The sequence below is a fragment of the Sceloporus occidentalis genome, unplaced genomic scaffold (genome assembly GCF_023333645.1).
Source record: "Sceloporus occidentalis isolate IW3139 unplaced genomic scaffold, rSceOcc1.0.p SCAF_345, whole genome shotgun sequence".
NCBI classification, from domain to species: Eukaryota; Metazoa; Chordata; class Lepidosauria; order Squamata; family Phrynosomatidae; genus Sceloporus; species Sceloporus occidentalis.
The window spans coordinates 97,244-117,855 of NW_028317325.1; the positions used below are offsets into that span (position 1 = coordinate 97,244).

At 42.3% G+C, this 20,612-nt stretch overlaps 1 protein-coding gene across 3 annotated transcripts; it reads right to left on the bottom strand.

The window, feature by feature from the left end:
* Window positions 1-1,398: 1,398 nt before the first annotated feature.
* On the bottom strand, window positions 1,399-17,325 carry LOC149274152 (cyclin-dependent kinase 12-like). 3 transcript variants are annotated; one of them, XM_089505737.1, is made up of 14 exons: window positions 16,307-17,325; window positions 13,513-14,394; window positions 11,710-11,886; window positions 10,146-10,285; window positions 8,283-8,453; window positions 7,714-7,903; window positions 7,581-7,637; window positions 7,300-7,401; window positions 7,119-7,196; window positions 6,760-6,876; window positions 6,163-6,294; window positions 5,732-5,934; window positions 5,103-5,459; window positions 1,399-2,096 (listed from the first exon to the last, which is right to left on the bottom strand). In XM_089505737.1, exons 1-14 carry the CDS (start codon window positions 17,323-17,325, stop codon window positions 1,399-1,401), a joined length of 4,323 nt encoding a protein of 1,440 aa, XP_089361863.1. The 3 variants fall into 3 exon arrangements, with proteins under 3 accessions (XP_089361863.1, XP_089361861.1, XP_089361862.1); XM_089505735.1 differs by having other exon boundaries at window positions 1,399-2,078; window positions 5,070-5,459; XM_089505736.1 differs by having other exon boundaries at window positions 1,399-2,071; window positions 5,066-5,459.
* Window positions 17,326-20,612: the final 3,287 nt, after the last annotated feature.

The window sequence follows — 20,612 nt, forward strand, 5'->3', positions numbered from 1 at the left end:
ATGATCCCCCCCCCAGCCAGCCTTAGCACTGGCTTGTGCGAGAGTTCAGGGGGCTCAATAACGATTAATGTGTGTTAAAGTTACATACATTACACACACACACACACACAAAAAAGAAACTTTAAAGATGCGTACAACATTTTACGTAAACCACGCATCCATGACAGACACTTGATTTTCTCCTGGCTTAACGGATCGCTATGAAAATAACTTCTTATAATCTACCTGAAATACACCGGAAAGCCTAAGGCATTTTACTATTTATAAACGGTCCAGGAAGAACGAAATATCAACCCATCTCAGATATACATTTAGCCTCAAATCGAATGAAAAAATACCACATGGAAGAGCAATAGGCGCATCTTATTTTTGGAATTCTTGTTTATTTGTCTAGGCCCTTCAACAATGTTTAAAAAAAAAAAAAAAAAAAAGAAAATGAAGTCAAGTTTGCATGGCGTCAATCAATGAAACAAAAGAAAAATACAAAACAAAGAATAACAAAACCGTTTGTGCCATATTTGCCTGACATAGCCCAAGAAAATAAGTCTATTATACACACGTAATTATATATATATATATATATATATATATATATATATATATATATATATTATATTACACATAGACGTGCATATAAAATTGCAAGATAAGTAGAACATAGTACTTTATGTCAACTGGTATGTTCTATTTATTTTCTCTAAGGGCAAGAAACCTTCTGGTATTTTTGAAAGGAAAAAAAACAAAACTAACAAAAGAACACACAACAGTGGTTGAATAAGAAAATGTTCCAGCAGTTTATGACATGTGAGGGGAAAAACAAAAAAAACTCGTTTTAAAATTCAAAAAAAGGAAACAAGTTTGTACATAGCCAGCTGCATCTCTGTCGATTCTCAGTTAACAATTTTCAAAGAGGTCACGCAGAATTCCGATTTGTTCACCTAAGTAGCCAGCAAACCCATGCTGGGCTTCTTTTGGTGGCAGACGGGATTCAAGGCGAGACCTCGGTTACACAGTCCTCATTTCAACCGTCTAGTAATAACAGCGCCTCCGATCACTGGAGGACAGACCTTGCCCTAGGAAGAGCACGAGTGTTAAACCTAGCAACAACGTATAAACAAGAGAAAGATAGGGATGCAAAAAAACTCAACTAAACAGGGGTGGGAGAGGTCCCACGGACATTCCTAGGCATGTAAGCAGCAATTTGTAGACAAGTCCTCCTTTCTGTCGAGAGCACCCAACAATGTTTGTTATGTGTTACATGGCTGTATTGTTGTATTCACTAAACTGTCACAACAACTCCCTGCAGCCCCATTTTGATAGTATCCCCCACTGGAACCAAAAAAAAAAAACAAAAAAAGCACAGGAAGGATGGAGACAGTACTACAGTGTCACCGGATTTCAGTAAGGGACCCCTCTTCCCCGACCCCCTCTTGGAGGAACACGGGTGGGAGCCCGGTACGGTTTACTGAATGCCTGAGACGGGGCCACCCATGTCTGGTTTGTTCCTGCTGCTGTCCCTGACCCCAGCTCGCTGTAATTAGCGATTTTGGCTTCTTGATAGTGGTGAGAACTGTTACTGCTTCCCTCTAGTTGTCCAGGCGGAGGCACTGCGCCAGAATGCAACCCCAACGGAATCCTGGTGAACCTGAGGTCTTGGTCCCCTGGGAACTGAAGGGATCCCGTTCCCTGGTAACCACTGGATTCACCCAGCTGCCCTGGGAATGTCCTACTTTTCCCACCTTGAGGTGAACATTCCCCTAACAATTGCCCTGAGTCTTTGTCATCAGGGCCTGAAGTAAACACGTCCTCTGACCCCTCTGAGCTGAAAGTCCTGGAAGGCAGGCTTTGTGAAAAGTCTGGTGGCGGACGGTGGGCATGTCTCTCTCGGCCACCCTTCACAACATCCGTCTCCACCTCTGCCTGCGGGAACAGCTGAAGCAGGGCAGCCGTTACCACTGGATTCACGTCCGGGGTGTCTTGCTCTGTAAGGGAAGGTGGAAGTGAAGGAGGAGGACCTGGAGGCTCAGGAGGTCTCTTCTCCGGTGGTAGAATACGAGGCTGACAAGCAGTGGGAGGATTACTTCTTTTCACACCATCTTTAAAAAATACAGATAAATAAAAGAATACATTTAAATACAACAAGGTCAGTTGGCAAGAAAGTACTAGCCTCAGAGTTAAGGCAGCATTGTATACTAGTTGGAAACAGATCAAATAAAGGGTATTTTATGTAAAGAGTACTTTCACAATATTCAATCAAATAAGCACGTTAGTGTTCACAGGTCAGTCATCAGCCGAAACCACACAATGGACTCAACGGTAACACAAAAGTCACTTTCAGTTAGTACCAAGACAAAGTTTTTCATCTTCTATACAGGAAGTTACACAACATCCTCCTCTAAGCAGACAATCTAAAAGCGTCCGCCTGAGCACATGCCCACTCAGCTCATAAACTAGTTACGCTGGCACAAAAGTAGTCGCTGGCACAAAAGTAGTTTGCTACCAATTTTACAAACCAAAATACATTCAAAGAGCTTTTAAGTGGTTACAGGTGAGAAAGACACTCATCAAACCTCCAAAAACATAACGACTGGGATGTGCTGATGCATATTCTCGATACTTACCAACACAAGAGTAGCTGCTGCGTGCCTCTTTGCCAATAGCAGAGGTGAAAACTTAAAGCTTTAAATCTTTATTGATTGTAACAAAAATTAGTCTGTATTCAAAACTTTAAAAAAGGGACACTGCTGCTCCATATATAAACAAGACCTTTTATCTATGACTGCGTCCCATTACACGGGAAATTGTCCTTCCTTCCACTATTATGTATTTATTGTATAAAATCAGGAATACCTACTTAACTCTGGAAAATGTTGAGTGCAGGTTGATCAAACTGCAATCCGTAAAAGCCGTCATCACACATGGATTTTGGGATAACGTCTGTCATATTGCTCAGTGATACATTATATGACATCATCATTTTGGATAAAACCTAAATTTGACAGGATGAAGGTGCTTTGTGCCATTAATATGTTGTGACAAGTGCAGTGCCTGAATCCAGGGCACACGCAGGCACATAAGCCCAGTCTTCTTCACTAACTGCGATCGGTTAAGTGTGTGATGCTAGGAGGGTAGGGAAAGAATTAAAGCGACGCTCCAGTGTCCCAAGGAGCCCACTGAGCAATGGAACACAACAAGGAGCACACTGAACAATAGGCTAAGATTGCAGCGTCTCTTGATTGGCTATGCAAATCACTTAAATCAATAGCATAGCTTTTCACGTATTTACAGAGGGATTTAGTTAGAGCTTCATGCCAAAGCATTCACCAATCCAGCACTGGACCCGACTGGTGGTAAGTATATCGTGCCAGGAGATGTTTGGATCATCACCAGCATGGCAAACAGCTGAGGCGCAGCACTATAGAAATTTAAAGGGGCCCATCAGCCATCATATGCCTTAAAATCCTAATGATGGCTGGAGTGTCCTTTTGAGAACTAAATCAGAGCCCTTCTCATAAAACACCCTTAATTGATTCAAGTTACAACATAATTGAATTGGCTTTGATTTAAGTTGTTTCCATTTGTTAGTCTTCTGTTAATTCTTTTTTTTGTTTTATTTTGTTTTGTTATTATACATAGGAGTCTAGGGGGAAAAAAAGCATTTCCACCAAGTTCCACCTTTCCACGATCTCACTAATGGCATTGAACTTGATAAAGGCTAAAATAACCATACAGTTTCTTGGCTTTTGCAGCAGCTAATTGATACTGTGCACCGACATGGACCGTGATGCAACTAGTACACCAAAATCCAACAATACCTGCCCAATTTGACTCAACTAGTTTCTAATTAGTATATGTATTTGTCAACTGCATGCTTTTCTGACCGCTGAATCTCACGGGCCATTTTTCTGACCATTATCCCGATTTAATTTAAAAAAAAAAAAAAAAAAAAAGTCATCCAGAAGCTCTAAACCATTTCATGGTTGCAGATTGCCAATGGAAAACAAAGGCCAGTAATGTTAATGTTTGTCGTAGAAAGCCATATAGCACAACGCCCTGCTAATATTAAAATTTATAACAGGTCAATATGCTAAGCTGTGTTATATTAGAGGTCTAAGAATACATTAACACACATTGTAAGCTACTTGAACCGAAGTCAGTCGATCCATTAAGGGTGTATGCTCTAAAAGGGATTTTAAGCAAAGGAGGGAAATTTGCTGGAAAGTAGAGCGACAAAAGACAGGTATATATGCTGAACTGTATCAAGATAGCAAGCGTATTACAATTTACAGGGACGCACTTTTTATGGGCACATGGAAAGAAAGATGTACAGTATAAATGCGCATGACATTTACAAAGCTAACCTGAACAAATTAGCAGCTTTGATAATCTTACGGGTTGAATGAGCCTTGGTGAAGTTTAGAACCCATGGCTTCCCAACCCAATGTGCGAGAAACTAGGCATTAAACAGTTAAGTGCCCTCTGTACGCTATTTAAAATGACAGGCTCACAGTTTCTTACTTCATAAGAATACACATGTTCTCCATTCAACCCCTCAGATTATATAAAGAGATTCAAAAGCCTTAATTATGGGCGTATTTTATGAAATGTAAACTCTGCACTACACAAAAGAAAAGGGATGCTGCAGCTTTGTTTGGAAATAGCAGGTAAACCGGAGCGACGACGGGGGAAAAAGGCTACAGACAGGACCAGTCGGGAAGAGAAAGAAGGAGGCTTCTTTTTACTTCCAATGTTTGTAAATGACTCAAATAACCATGGAACTAGTGGTGAAATTTAACATTGCAGTTTATTATAAACCAAAATACACGATTGCAAAGTTCTGTTGTCTCCAATACCCGTGCTGTAAAGGAAGACCTTACTCTCCCAGAGAGTAAGTCTGAATGCCACTGGCACAAGGAACACAGAGGAGATACTAGGGTTTATACGATGGACTGGTAAAACCCCAGGCACCCTTACTCTTGTTACATGCAACTAGACAAGACGGCAGCCTTAGGGTGACCAGAATTTACCTGTGTCATCCTCTTCCACTTCATCTTCTTGCATTTCTCTTTCCTCAGGTTTAGGGGGTAATGTGGAGTTTCCACTCTGTTCACCATTGCTCTCAGTAGGGATTTCTGCCACCTCCTGGGGCTTGATTAGTTGGCTTAATAGGACTGCTAGGACATTCTGAATCTCTCCCTGAGTTCCAGCCTCGTCAAGCCCCGCTTGGTCCTGAGCTGGGAGTTCTTTGGGGGGCTCCGCCTGTGAATGCGTAGGTGGGCCAGTCAAGGCTGTGATGGACTGATTCAGCGCCTCAAGCTGTTGCTGCATGTCTGGGTTGGCCTGGACATTTAGGAGCTGGGATATCTGGGATACAGTGAGATCTGTCTGGCTCTGGAGAAGGTTTAGCAAGATGGCCAATTCACTCTGATTGAGTTGTTGTGTTATATCTCCAAGAACCGCTGCAGAGCAAGAAAAAAAAAGCAAAAAACTTATATACATTCTAAATATGTGTACAAGCTATGAACAAGTAACCTTTAGGTAGGGCAAACAGGAAGAAAGTTAGGTTATATATCCGACATGCTACAGCCACAGCTGTAACTAAGGTCTACAGATATCAACTACATTTCACCTGACTGTACACCTATTGTAAACAGATAATCCATTATTACTGCAAATCCATGCATTTTTAAAGACTATCGGCAAGAGAGCGGGATAACAATTCTGAACTCACAGAGATCGGGGGGAACGGCCTCCGTCTTGGCAGGTTGTGTTGGGGCCGGGCTATTGTTCTTGATGGGTTCTGCACCTGGCGGTGCAGCGGATTCTTTACGGGAAGCCTTGACAGCAGGGGGCTCTTCCACAGAAACACCACTCTGTCGCTGTCTTCTGCGCTTCTTGCTCCACAGCTCGTGGCAATCCTGCCAGTGGGGGAGGCTATGGAAGAAGGAATACATTTATAAGCTCTGCTACCTGTAAGGGCCATGTTGGATTTACATATCTGAACATTCATAGACAGTGCTGTGAAAAAGTATTTGTCCCTTTGCCCATTTTGTCTATTTTTGCATATTTGTCACACTTAAATGTTTCAGATCAAAGTAATTTTATTATGCAAACAGAAAATGTCATTACATGATGATATCATCACAATTTTAAGGATCTTACTCTGGTGGGGCCATTTTGCCGACATCAACATCCTTGAGGAAGTCGCTCTGCAGGGCCTGCTCGGCTGCGCACCGTTTGCTGGGGTCCAGAGTGAGCATGTGGTCCAGCAAATCCAAAGCAGGCGAGGGAATGCTGATCAACAAAAAGAAAGGGTCATCGGGGAGAAACAACTTCCAACACCACCGTACAAACAAATTGTTCACACACAACACAGCAAGAAACAAGGAAATCTGGCAGAGAAAGGGAAGGAGCTGCAACACGTATCAGTAATAGCAACAGTGATTACTTTATTTTAAAGACTATTAACAGCAGATTAAAAGTTCACCTCACTCTCTAGTTTTAATTGCTAGTCTCCCACATCTATACGCAGAGCACCATCATGTCATGCAGAGCAATCCTATGCAACTACAGAGCTGCTTAGCCCTTTTGTTTTACTGACCGAGTCACTACAGGCCAAGAACGTTATTTGTCATGTGGACCAAATGTGTTTTACTAGACCAAATTTACAGTAAAACAAAACGATCAAAGGGTCTGGCCTAAGAACTGATGGTTAACTATACTCGGGCCAACACATGAAACATAGGCAAACAGACTCACAAAGAAAACTCCTCGCGTAACCGCCGTCTGTATTGTTTCTTGGGTTTCATGGTGTTGAAATAGGGTAACTTGATGACATCCGGCCAGACAGCTGGACAGGGGCTTCCACAGAGTCGACTAGAAGAACACATGGAATAAAAATTACTGGAACTGCAATTTTACATTGACTTAGAGGGGTTAAATACTTTGTATATTCACCCTCTAGTTTCTACATGTATTAAGACTGACTCCCCATCTAGCGTACAATTAAGTGTTACTTCCCTAATCTACCACTAGACCCCCCCCCCCCGGTTCCCGTTACTTTTTCTTTACTGTGCATATCAGTCTATGTTCAGCTGAAAGAAACCTAGGAGGATCACCTGATGAGTTCTAACTGAGCCAGCTCCTGGTTTGCCTGGAAGATTGGTTTTTTGGTGAAGAGTTCACCCAGGATACACCTGAAAGAAAAAGAAATTGCAAGACATGTGAAGAACTTCAATTTTCACAACATTTTTTGTCTCTTCAACTGAGACATTGGGGAACATGGCTACATTGGCTTACCCGCAGCTCCACACGTCTATGGCTGGGGTATATCTCTCCTCTCCTAGAAGCAGCTCTGGGGGCCGATACCACAATGTAATCACTTTATTAGTGTATGGACGGCTGAAAATAGAGCATCATTTTTAGAGCAATAAACTTGAAACCACTTGAAACCTAAACACCCACAACATGGGACAACCTCAAGGAAAACAAAAATTATATAAAACCGTCACGTAATCATGAACACATCGAAAGAAAGACAAGAATGACAAAAAGACTCCAGATAGCATCAAAAACCATACCTCTCTTCTGAGCTATAGAGCCGAGCCAGCCCGAAATCTGCTAACTTGATCCGACCACTGTAAGGAGAAATCACACATCAATATAAGGTTTCAGGGGGAAACGTTACAAAAATGCTGTCTGTCCCTTTGTTACCTGTTGTTTAGCAGGATGTTTGAGCACTTTATGTCTCGGTGGAGAAAGTTCTTTTTGTGGCAATATTCCAGTCCTTCCATTAGTTGTTTCATGAAAGATTTTATATGGTCTTCTGAAAACTGCACCAACCCAGACTCTAGTAGTCCCATCAGGTCGTGGTCCATGTATTCAAATACCAAGTAAAAGGCACCTGCAATAGAAGAAAATTAAGAGATTGTCCAATTGGAAGAAACACTGGTACACCCCATATGTAGTACATGTTAATAGGGAACACACAGCTCAAATTGATGGCTTTTATAATTTTGAAAAAAAAGTGACTTTGGCTGAAATCGCCATACAGTGTGATATATGCCGACTGCTAATTCCTATGACGGAGAAATCAACAGGGAGTAGCCATTTATAGTTTGTTCTACCCATTCTAAATGTTCCCTATGGACTCTATAGCCTAGAGATTTTGAGTCATTCCCATATTAATTAAGCATAAGTTACAGCAATAAATACACCCGGAGCCTCTGCAAACAAATTCAGGCAGTGATTCCGCCAAACATATTGAAGATTCAGGAGGTTACCTTTGTCTTTCTTGAAGTCCAGAGCATCTTGTTTGTCTGTGACAATCTCCTTCATGTTGACCACACTGCGATGGATGAGTTGACGTAAAATTTTGATTTCCCTGATGGCAGTTATAGGGAAACCCTCCTTCTCATTATCCAGGCGGACTTTCTTTAAGGCCACAAGTTCTCCTGATAGAAAAGAGCAGTTGCAGGTGTTCAATCACTCTAAGAAATGGTGTAAAAATCTTGAGAATGTACCGTATTTGCTCAATTATAAGACGACCCCCGAAAATGTGATTAATTGAGGAAAAAAGAAAAAGCCTGAATATAAGACTACCCTATAGGAAAAAAGTTACTAGTAAATATTAATTCACATGTAAACAATTTTTTCATATTTAATAAAAACTATGATTGAAAAAAAGTTTTTTATTTCCTTTTATTTGCCACTCTGTCCCAGTTATGCACATCTGCCCCCCTTATACCCCCCTATATGCCACTCTGCCTCACTAATAAGCTGCTCCCTGGTGTCTAGTGGGGCAGCCGGTGGAGGACTGTGCGATGCAGACCTCCGCTGCTGGCCAGTACTTCAGCCGGCATCATATGACCTTCCTGTGCCCCACCATAGAAGCCCCAGAGGAAGTGCCGGCATCAGGAGAGGTTGTCTGCGCGCATCACACAGACCTCCACCGGCTGCCAGAGAGGAGGATCCGGGTCCCCTGCAGCGCTGCAGGGGATCTGGATCTCAGTCTTGTAGTCAGCCCACCATTTGAGGTCTGATTAGATGACGACCTCAGATATAAGACGAGGGATATTTTTCAGAGCATTTATAGTATAGTAGGTGAAAAAAAAAAAAAAAGACTTCAGTCCATCAAGTTCAACCTTTCACACATACCTAGTTCTAAAGGTGATCCAAAAGAGGGCAAAAAACCCTTGGGGCAATTACCAATTATGCCGCAACAGGGAACCTAACACTTATCTATATTGAATCTCATCTACCACTTATTTGACCAGTCCCCTAGTTTATCCAAATAATTCTGAAGAGACACCACATCCTGGTCAGACTTTATAACCTTACCTCATTTTGTGTCATCAGCAAACACAGACAAGTGACTTCCAATATCTATTTCAAGATCATTAATAAATAAGTTAGAGAACTGGACCCAAGACAGAACCCCAAGGCTCCCTACTTACCACAGTAATCCAGTTTGAGATTTCACCATTAACAACTACTCTTTGCACCCTGTAAATAAGCCAATTTCTAATCCAAACACAGGCATTTTCTCCAAGACCTATTTGTCCTAACTTATACAATAACCGCTGGTGTGGAACAGTGTCAAATGCTTTTGCAAAATCTAAATAGACAACATCTACAGCAACAGCCTGATCTATACATGTATTCACAACATCATAAAATGCAATTAAATTGGTCTGACATGATCTGTTCTTCACAAAACCTTCAAAAAAACAACAAACCCTTGTCTTACAATCGAGCAAATACGGTATTTTTCAGACAAGGTACACTAAATCTTGAAGCCTTGTGATTATAAGTTAGTGTACTGTAACGTTACATGTTGTGCTGATGTGACACTACGGAGATTCAATACTTCCTCCCCAATATTGGTCGCACTATTAGAAAATGCTGGCAGAAGGTTAAATATCTTTTCAGACTGTTCTGCATCCCATGATATTTAGTAATATAATGGATTTCGATCCAAAACTAAATCTATTTCAAACCTGTTATGTAGAAGCAAAAGGATGCAACACTTCAGCATAAATTAACTAAAAAGGAACGGATAAGCAGATGAAAGTCCACAAAATTAGCTACCATAAACGATTTACCATAAACCAGACATTTATACTGAGAGAGGTTTCACTTCCTACCTGTATCCTTGTCCTTGGCTTTGTAGACTTGCCCGTATGTCCCTTCGCCAATAATACCAATAATGTCAAATTTGTCTACACAGCGTTTCCCCCAATCTGTTTCAGTCTGCTTTCGCTCTCCATAACGGGGACAGCAAATTCTGTAGATAACATCAGACATTTAGGGGTTAGTATAAGGTTCAAATGATTTGCTGACAATTATTTACTAAGATATATTAAAACACTACTGGAATTGTGGGAGAAGAGAGGTTGAGTCCTACCTTCCCTAAATTATGGTAACCGTAGGCTGGAACAATAATACAACACTATAATTTGTATTAATTGTATCTTCATATATATATATATATATATATATATATATATATATATATATACATATACACACACACACAATTTTACGTTACTGCTTTTGTTAAAATTTGGTTTATTTTTTGCTATTGATCAATACAGCAGCATAGAATATCAACCACAGAACAATCTTTATATATATATATATATATATATATATATATATATATATATATATATTTATATATATATTCTGTAAAATCTGTCTGAAAATATAACACTTGTACAATCTCCCAAATAATCTCCCATAAAAATGCATTTGTACCTAAGTATGTATAATTTCTACAAAGAACTGGAACATGTTTTTATTTTCTAGAGGCCATCAGTAAGCAGCAAGAAACTAAATATGGTTAATCTGGAGCATAGGGCAGAACAGCTTGATGTGTTGTGTACCATTAACATTAATATCAATAGTAGTAACATTCAGGTAGTTTGATAATGTGACCATTCTGTTCTCTATCGTACAATTAAAAACACAAGACTTTCAATGAGGACACTCCATACTGGTTCCTGTGGGCTGCCACCCACACTGGTTAGCTGGTGTGCCCAGATGCTATACGATGTTCTAGGCTATGACAAGGCTTTAACCTGGGCGAGTTTTCGTTGTTTTGCTATATACACACACACTAATATATATATATATATATATATATATATATATATATATATATATATATGTATTTCACAATATATTTGTAAAAACTGATCCCCAAAAAACATACATAATTAGCCCCTTTTTGCATTAAAAACATTTTTCTAAAAAGCTCTCCCCCTGATTGCACATACAGCCTACATTCGGACCAGTATACAATACGGTAAGAAGTGGTTAAATTCATAATCATCAAGCTTTCAAAAAGGCCCATGAGGACCGAAACGTTGTCTCATGCTGGAATAAATTACCATTTCATTTGAAGAGGTGTGCGCTGTTTTTTTCTGGTGGATATACACAACGTTTACAAACCAGTACATGAAATGTTTCTAAAGCTGCATTTAGTTACAAAAGTTGTTATAAAGTCAGCACATTTGTAAGCATTAAATTAGTTTGTTTATTGCATAGAATTGTAAAACACAGTATTTGGGAAAGAGTGACAGATATGCTTTAGGCTACTGAGAAAGTAAACAGAGAATTGTAAACACAAAACTGTTTGTTGTTCTAAATTTACATAAAAGTTACCGGTGCTTAGCTTTGTCTTACCCGACAATAAAAAGTACTTACTTTGGTCTCTTTTTTAATGGTTGTTGAGGGGGTATTATCGCTATCGGCTCTGGAGATTCTGGAGGAGATGGATCCCCGCCTGGGAGCTCAGGAGGCAATGGAAGATCAGTGAGGAGATGCCGGGGTCTCTGCTCCTTTTCCTTCTTGATGGGTTTGGGAGGAGGAATTTCTATAGAACTAATAAAGTACAGAAAAAAAAATGTTTATGACAAATTCAGCATACAATGAACACACTTTAACAAAGGAAATGTAATTTTATAGAGTTGTAGCGTGTTAGCCATAGAAAAATGATTCCTTTATTGGCTAATGGACTGCAGGCTTATCGAGGCTATCTAGGCCTCTTCTTCGGGTATACTATGCCTAAAGAAGAGATCTAGATAGTCTTGAAAGTTTGGAATCCATTATACGTTAGCAAATAAAGCTATTAACTAGGCATATGGATACATACCAACAAAATGAAAAATGGATGCATGTCTTTAAAAAGACGGGTTATTGTTTCTGCCAGCTAGGATGTATTATAAAGTACCGTGAGTCCTACTGACGCCAAACGCTGTGATTTGCGTAGATGCTACACGCAGGTGGATGCGCAGCGTTCCCCGAGCTGACCTGAGAGGACCATCTCATGTGCAGAAAATAGCTTGGAGTCTGCACATCTCCACTCACTATGCATTATAAAGACCCAGCCACCATGAGACAGCCACTCATCCTGTATACTTAATACGTAAAACAATCCGAGATAACGTTGCATTATGTTCAGCTCTTTTTGAAGCATAGTAAAGCTTCTTCAGTTCTTTAACCTGTAAATACCCAGCATGCACCCGATGCGCGGTTACATATATAAAACAATGATGCTTCTAATGACACCGAGTTGAAACACTTTGAATACAGATTACTAGGTAGAATATGTTTCAAAGACAAACTCTAGAAATGCGTTTAATGCAAAACATAATGCTAAACCTTGTTTCCACATATAGCCACACAATTACCTAAGCCTAATGGATACTGCTTGCTTCCGGGGGGCCATGAGTGTCACATATCATATATGCTTTAACAACAAATGATAAAGTTTGGGCACCATACGGCTGCAAAAGCTTGCAATGTCAAGGCATACCAATGCTCAGTCCTTAGAACTTCAACAGGAATGGAATCTTTCTGGGAACTGGAACAGATTTCTTTGCATTGAAATATGGATACGCTGTATTTATTTTTAGGCATTATCCCGTACAGAGATGTTCCTATTGTATGGATGGTGGATGTCAAGGAAGCAGACAGAGGCAGCGATGTCAATGCAGGTGTGAGGGAGAACTGAATTTGAAAAAAAGGGTGTGATGTTCCATTGCCCAACTAATAAAGGAGATCATTTAATATACTGGCTTAAAGATGAATACCAACTACTTTCCTAGAATAACATTAGGTTTAGATGTTGAGAGATATTACAAGATAAATGTCTAACGGGAAAAATGACCGCAAGATACCCACACAAATCTTAGTTAGAGTTTGGAGTCAAAAATGAAATGCTGCTCAGGTATACTAAGTTCAGCTCCTAAACTGAAACTGATATATAAACTTAATCCCAAGATTACAACAGCCATAAGCATTTAGATGAATTAAGAAGTACTGCACCACTATGAAACAAAGGCAAGTGCCCTGTGGAAGTGGGCATCCTAAGAGCTAATGCTTTACAGACTGGACAAAGCATCCTAGAAACAAAATTATATAAGTCTGGGGGGAAAACAGCAATAAAAATCCTGTGGAGTAAAAGATTTTACAGGGTGAGCTCTCTTCAGGGCACCTTGTACATACCTGTCTATGTCATCCTCTCCAGGAAGCAATGGTGGGAGTGGTAGGGGAGGCAGTGTTGAGGTCTTCAGGTGTGGGATGGTTAGACTGACAGGCGGCTGTGATTTGGCTGGTGATGGTACTGGGGGCTGGGAATTTGCCTGAGTGAACAGAGATGTTCCTCTTGTATGGATGGAAGCCAAGGAGGCTGCTACAGAAGGAGGCAGAGGAAGGAACGTCAACGCAGGCTGGGGAGGAAGAGGTGGAGGAGGCTGGAGAGGTGTCGCTGGGCAAGGAGGGAGAGGTGGCAGCGGTGGAGTTGGAGGGGGAGGAGAGCAGGCTGGTAAAGGGGGCTGAGGTGATTGCAGAGGAGGTAAAGGCGGTGGTATTTCCTTTTCCTTCTCTCTGTCCGCTACCACCTCCTTTGGCGGCGAAACATCCTCTTTAAGGGATGCTGGTTTGTTGTCCTTTGATACTGACGGTTTTGGGTCCTTAGCCAATAACGGTGGCTTTTTTTCACTCTCTTCTGGTTTCGCAGACCCAGTTGGTGCCCTGTTCTCCGTGTTGGCTGTAGATAACAATTCTGTATCAGATACAGATTTTTCAAGTTTGGTAATTTTGGTAAGCTTTTTAGAGTCAAGTATAGAGATCCCTTTCCCCTCTCTCATGTCCTTTTTAAGCAATAACGGACTGCCCTTTGACTCCCTACTAGCTGCCGCGGCAGCAGCGATTTCCTTCTTCTTTCGGCTCAGTTCTGCACCCAGACTGGAGTTTAAGGGCAAGCGGGCAGGGGAAATACTGGAATGGCGACTTCGTGACTGAGACTTCTGCTTCTTGCTCCGAGACGAGGATGAGGTTACCTTTCTGGAGTACACAGGACTCCTGCTTCTAGACTTGGCAGATTTCCTGAGATACAAAAAGAATTTCAGCATTAACATTTTAAGTGCAAATTAAATTAGTTTTGAAAATCACACAATATCAATTTGAGATTGATGGATAAATCCCCAAATCTGCTCCAAAAAATCTTCTTGAGAACTCTAGATTTTTATTTTCTTTGATAGCAACCACTCTAACACCTTTTTGATAATACATATACAGTATTTGCTCGATTATAAGACGACCGCCCCAAATTTGATTATTCAGTTAGAAGAAAAAAAAAAAAGCCTGAATATAAGACTACACTATAGGAAAAAAGTTTTACTGGTAATTTTTTATTTTTTTTTAATTATATTATTCTTTACTGTTAAATATTAATTCACATGTAAACTATTTCCATATTTAATAAAAATGTGTTTTTTGTCTATTTGCCAACCTGCCCCCCAGTTATTCACATCTGCCTCATGGCTTGCTACTCTGCCCCAGATACGCCTTATACCCCCTATATGCCACTCTGCCTCTCTGATATGCCACCTTGCCCCCCTGATATGCCACTCTGCCTCTCTGATATGCCAACTTGCCCCCCCGATATGCCTTATACCCCCCATTTGCCAATCTGCCCTCCAGATCTGCCCCCTGATATGCTTTATTCTCCCCCATATATGCCCTGACTTACCGATGCATCCCTAAACTTGTGCCCGTGATCCAGACTCCCTGGTGTCAAGCAGGGGCAGCCAGTGGAATTCTGGCGCAACCTCCGCCAGGGCTTTCATGACTGAGCACCGGAAGGCCACGTCACACCGGTGCTCCTTCATAGAAGCCCCGGCGGAAGTGTCAGGTAGCAGAAGAGGTTGCCTGCGCGTATCGCACAGATGCTCACTGGCTGCCAGAGAGGAGGATCCAGGTCCCCTGCAGTGCTGCGGGGATCTGGATCTTATATTTGAGGTCTGACTACAAGACTAAGAGAAGGGTTTTTTTCAGAGCATTTGCTCTGGGAAAAAACCTTGACTTGATTTTTTGTTTGCAAATTGGTTGAGGGATTCTACTGCCCCCCCCCCACCCCAACCCATATGCATTCCAGCCCCCCAAATTGCTATGACAATCTTTTTCTAGTGTCCCAGACAATTATGCATTAATTTTCCTCTGGAAAGAAGGACATTGTGATACCACAGAAAATACAAAAATTACAAAACACAATCGCAAAAGTACCACCTGACATACGTGTGATAATTTTTAAGCTATATAATAGTGCACACATTATATAGTTATACTGGCACAATGTCACTTTACTTTATGAGATGCGGCAACACTAAAGCTATAGTGCAAAGCCCCCTCTGTGGTCCCATTTTCACACCACTAATTGGCTGCATAAAACACCTAATCAATGGTAGGAAAGTGACAGCAATGGAGTTGACTGGAGAACAGTACGTCACTTCGGCACAGGGAGGCTGAACACAACTCTTAAAGTCAAGAACCTGGGAGGGGAGGTTAAAGCATTAGGGAATCTTGGCAGTACTGTAACCCGTTTCATAAGCATAAACTACTTCCTACTTTATTATTCCATGTGCATTTTATAGCTTCTGCTCCAATGAGCTTTGTTGGCCCTGTATGATGTATAGTTAAATTACTGAGATTTCCTGAACGGTTCCTTACATACAGACACATGCATTATACAGGATCAGGTTACAGAACACACCTTACCCCAATGAGTAATAAACATTTCCTAAAGCAGAATTTCAAGGAGCCAACATGGTATTGACGATAACAATGGGTTAGCGGTTGTTTAACTACAACACTTCATGCAAATCAGATAACTTGGGTGGTGGGAAAGAAGGCAAGTATAGAATAGAGAGGGTATTCTGAGGAATCCCTCAATGTATGGGGAAAAAACCCACTCAAATGCTGAATCATTTTTCCAGATTAAACGAAAATAAAAAGTCACCTGGCTACGGGGCTCCGACTCACTGAACGCTTCGATACAAAGGGGCTACTGGATCTCCTGCGTCCGTACGGGCTTGGAGACCTCCCGCTGTAGGAGCCGCTTCTCCTCTCGTAACTAGAGGACCTCCTCCGGTAAGGGCTCACTGAACGTTGCCTGCGGGCGTAAGGGCTGGGTGACCGAGCATTGCTCTGGTAGGCAGCCGGTTCCCTGTAAGCTGGGCTGTCAGAACTCTTCTTGTAGGCCTCAATATAGTTGCTTGATGCATGAGATCGTGGAGGACTACCATCATAGTCTTGGCCACCTCCTGACGCATCAGAATTGCTATCATCCTGCCTTGGACTACTTCCATACTTCCTGCGTGGGCTTCGACCTTTCCTCTTGGGGCTGTCAGAAGTCTTGTATCTTTTAGTCGAATCTCTCTTTCGGTGGCTCTTGCTCCTATCTTTGTGCCCTGACTTCAATTCTCTCTCTCTCCGAGACTTTTCTCGAACTTTAGACGCACGAACTTCTTTACTACTACTACTCTTGGAAGCTCGTGCATTTTCTTCCAGCTCCTCTGCTGGCCTTTTGAGCGTGCCAGGTGTTCTGTCCTTGGCACTGGGTACTTTGCTTACGATATCTTGGCTCTTTTCTGGTTTCTTCTCTTTCTCCACCTGCTTAGCCCTGGGAGCATCCTTAGGTTTTTTGTGTTGGTGGCGGTGTCTGGACCGATGCAATTTTTCACTCCTTTCAGATGCCCTCCTTTCATCATTTTCCCTTCTATCTGCTTTAGCTGGTACGTCATCCGAAAAGGTGTCAGAATCCGAGCTAATATCGTCGTACTCAACGAGTTTCAGTGTTGTAGGAGCCTGTGGCTCAGAAGCAGATGGAGAGTCTTTGAGATGCTTGGACTTATGCCGTTTGTGTTTAGAGATGAGCCGTGACCGGTCTCTGCTATTGGAACTGCCACTGCTTTGTGGCATGGTAGATGCTGATCCTCCACTGTCCTTCTTGTTCCCATGCCGTGCTAGGTTTGGCATTCCTCTGCTAATCAGAGGAGAAAAATGGGGGGAAGGGGATGGGGACAAAAAAAAAAAAACTATTGAAGGCTCTTTGACTAACTTCTAAGTTGCACCACAAAACAAACCAAAAAAAAATGTTCTATCCTGTCTCCTCCCTCATTCACGGAGGCGTTGGACCTCTTGTCACTACATAGAGATAGTATTCAGTCGGCTTGTAAGTAAATAAGAGGTTGACCGGAAAGTGGGAACTGCCTTCCCTCCATATAACGAAAACAGCGATGTTTTGAAGCAGATCGCAGTATCCTTGTGGTCTTCCAGTTCACTTCAGAAGGGTTCTTGAGTTATTATAAAGCTTATCCTGGTTGCCGATGTCTTGAAATGGTTATTCGGGTCACTTATTCACTTCATGTGGATGTTATATCTCCATCTTCTGACTTATCCACCTGCTCGGGTTCTTCAGATGGCATCCCTCAGGGCATATAAAGTCTGACTGCACTGAGAGGAGACCACCGTCTTACAAGGGGCTCCTTGGTGAAGTCACAGCCTCACTGATATGTCTTTCGTGGAGTAGCTGCTCTTTCTACACAGGGGGGATATCAAGGGGGCTGTGGGGTTTCCCATTCAACGTGGTCCTTCTCACAGGCCTATAAAAGTAGATAATGATGCCAAATCCTCTTCTTTCCACGCTGGCAAATGCAGGTGGGTGCCCGAGGAGCGGTCACCCCACGCACGGAATAGTACCTGCGTGGTATTCAGTGGGCTGTCCTCGGGCAGGTAATAGTGGGGTCTCCTGTCCACTCACTGCTCGGTGGCTGGGCGTCTATTGCACGGACCACGCAGGAAAATAATGTCCTCGTCTCTCCTCAGGCAGGTAATAGGGACTTTCCCCCTAACTCCGTGTATCACTGGAGGACCTTTTGCACTCTCTTGTCAGCACGGTGCGGCCTTGGCCTCTTCCCTTTCGGTTGTCAGTGAATAAGAGTACAGCGCTATGTGGAATCTCCACACAGCCGATGTCAGACGAATTGCCCAGTCACGACGTGCCGGTCACCAGAAGAAGTTCTCGCGGGAATTCGGCGGGAAACCAAAAAAAATAAACGGAGTTCCCGGGGAGAAACGGCCGCCTTGCGTTACCACAGGCAGCGGTCTCCCTCCTCCAAACCTCGCGAGCTGTGCTGTTCCTACAGGCAGCAGCCTCCCCCGAAAGTCTCGCGAGGATTCCCGATGCGCTAGCCAAATCTCGCGACAACTGTAGTTCTGTAACAGAATTCGGTGTGTAGAGCTCTGTGACGAAGGCGTAGAACTGTTGGAGTCGGCCACTAACGAAGTCTCGCGAGAGAGTCGCCCAGCCCATAGCACATGGTCGCTGGCTTTTTTTTTTTCATTCAGTACGGGGAGACTGTAGATGGCAGGCTGGAGGGTGCTGGTATCTGCTGTCCCTGCATGTGATAATATGTAGTCTCCTACCAATATTGGTTCTTTCCCATCAGATAATGCTTAACAAAGCGCCATTATTCCTATTACTAACCTTATGCAAGTGTGAATGAGATTTCTAACACTATGCATTAATGTGATGTCTCATGGTCTGAGATGCCTACTTAGATCCCATGTTCACATGACTATTACATATATGACACATGTCTACGTCACACCTTGCCCGTGTGCCACTGCTCCCACGTAATGCCATGAGCTTATCTACTTTATATTACATTTATTTAAAGATCGCCGGCAGGTTAGCTCAACCGTTTGCCCGCTGAATATGTGCCGGTGATCCTGTAAACTGAGGCAGTGGTTGGGGCAGCTGGCTGTCGGGCCATTAATCTCGATGACCTTGCTACCTTGACAAAATAAGGACAATCAGCAGCTAAGGTGGAAGGGTCGGGCAAGTGAACAAAAAGTACATGGAAATGGCCCAGACGAGCCCGCTAAGAGGCCAGCGAGAATAATATATATATATATGTAGTAAACTAGACTGTAAGCTCACAAGACCAGGGTCCTCTTTTCTCTACGTATGTCTCACAAGTGCTCGTTTTATTGTTTGTGTATTGTTGTTTCTGTTAGTCAAGTTGTTATGTTATATACTACTTGTTACGTGCTGTTTATCCATTGTATAGCGCTATATAAAACAATAAATAATATTGTGAATGCTAGTTTGGTGTTTTTATCGCTATAAAATATGTTTCTGCTCTATGAGTTAAAGGTAATAAGAATACGCTTTAAGTACATTTTAGCAATGTGTTTCCTGCAGACGTTGATACAAAATCATATACATATTTCGTTACCTGCTTCAAGCATTTTAATTTATGACAGGGGTCCCGATTATATATCAAACCAGAGATTGGGGTTTTTTTTGCCAACCACGTATCACGATTGTGATGATGGCACATCGGGGTCTTTCCCGCTACATTGGTTAAAAACTGTAAAAATTACAAAACAAAAACATAACACCATTTTTTAACCAAGATTTTAAATATTGGTTTTCAGAATTTTGGTACTAGATGTATACATTTATGACTAATATACATATACATTTATAGCATAGATTAGGATAAATTCCCTGTGTGTGAGGCCAAGATCGGGGTTAGTATGTAGTTATGCAAACATATATGTATGTATATATATATACGTCATTTGGTATGACTTTTGCCTTTCACAAATTGATTGTTCACGGAGTCAATACGCAAAGCAGCATGCAAACTCTGAAGGCCTACTACACTTATCACGGTTGCTATGGTGACGAGACAGGCCAGTACTGCTCTCGCGGTGTCTGAAGTTGGCATTCTTAGCCCCCGTTGAAATCTCGCGAGCTCTATGGGTTCTCAGCGGCTGGATGTGCATCTGAGGTTCCGGGTACGGGGATCAAGGAGTAGGCCTCGGGCTCCGGTGTAAGGGAACCATCTGCGGAACCAGTTCAAAAGTGAGTGCGAGAGGGCTTCGTGGGTCCAGCTATCCGAAGGGGAGATCGCGGGAGGAAACACCATGAATGCAGCCAGGGCTTCCCTCTGTGCTGCAGCTAACTTCAGCTGTAGAGAAGGGGGAGAGGTGTGATCGGTGCCTCTATGGCGAGTGATTTGAATTGGGGAAGCCCACTCGGGGGAGTAGACGGGTGTTTATTGAGTGGAGGCAGTTAGATGTGTAGAATCATGTCTGAAGGAGAGACCTGCATAGAGGAACGAGAGGGGAGGGGGGGTGCAGGAAGTAGTTGCTTGTGGTCAGAATAGAAAGGGGGGAGACTCCAATTTTGGTAAAAGTCAAAGCTGTGAGTGTGTGACAGCCGCTGCCTGACTTTCTTGATTGAGTTTAAG

What these genes read in the sequence shown, in the direction of transcription:
- LOC149274152 (XM_089505735.1), bottom strand. Translation starts at nt 17,325, where the DNA reads ATGCCAAACCTAGCACGGCATGGGAACAAGAAGGACAGTGGAGGATCA. An exon ending in GGACTTCAAGAAAGACAAAG is followed by an intron (nt 7,904 to 8,282) that starts GTAACCTCCTGA and finishes CTTCTATTGCAG; the next exon opens with GTGCCTTTTACTTGGTATTT. An exon ending in GGCAAAATGGCCCCACCAGA is followed by an intron (nt 5,935 to 6,162) that starts GTAAGATCCTTA and finishes CTTCTTCCATAG; the next exon opens with CCTCCCCCACTGGCAGGATT.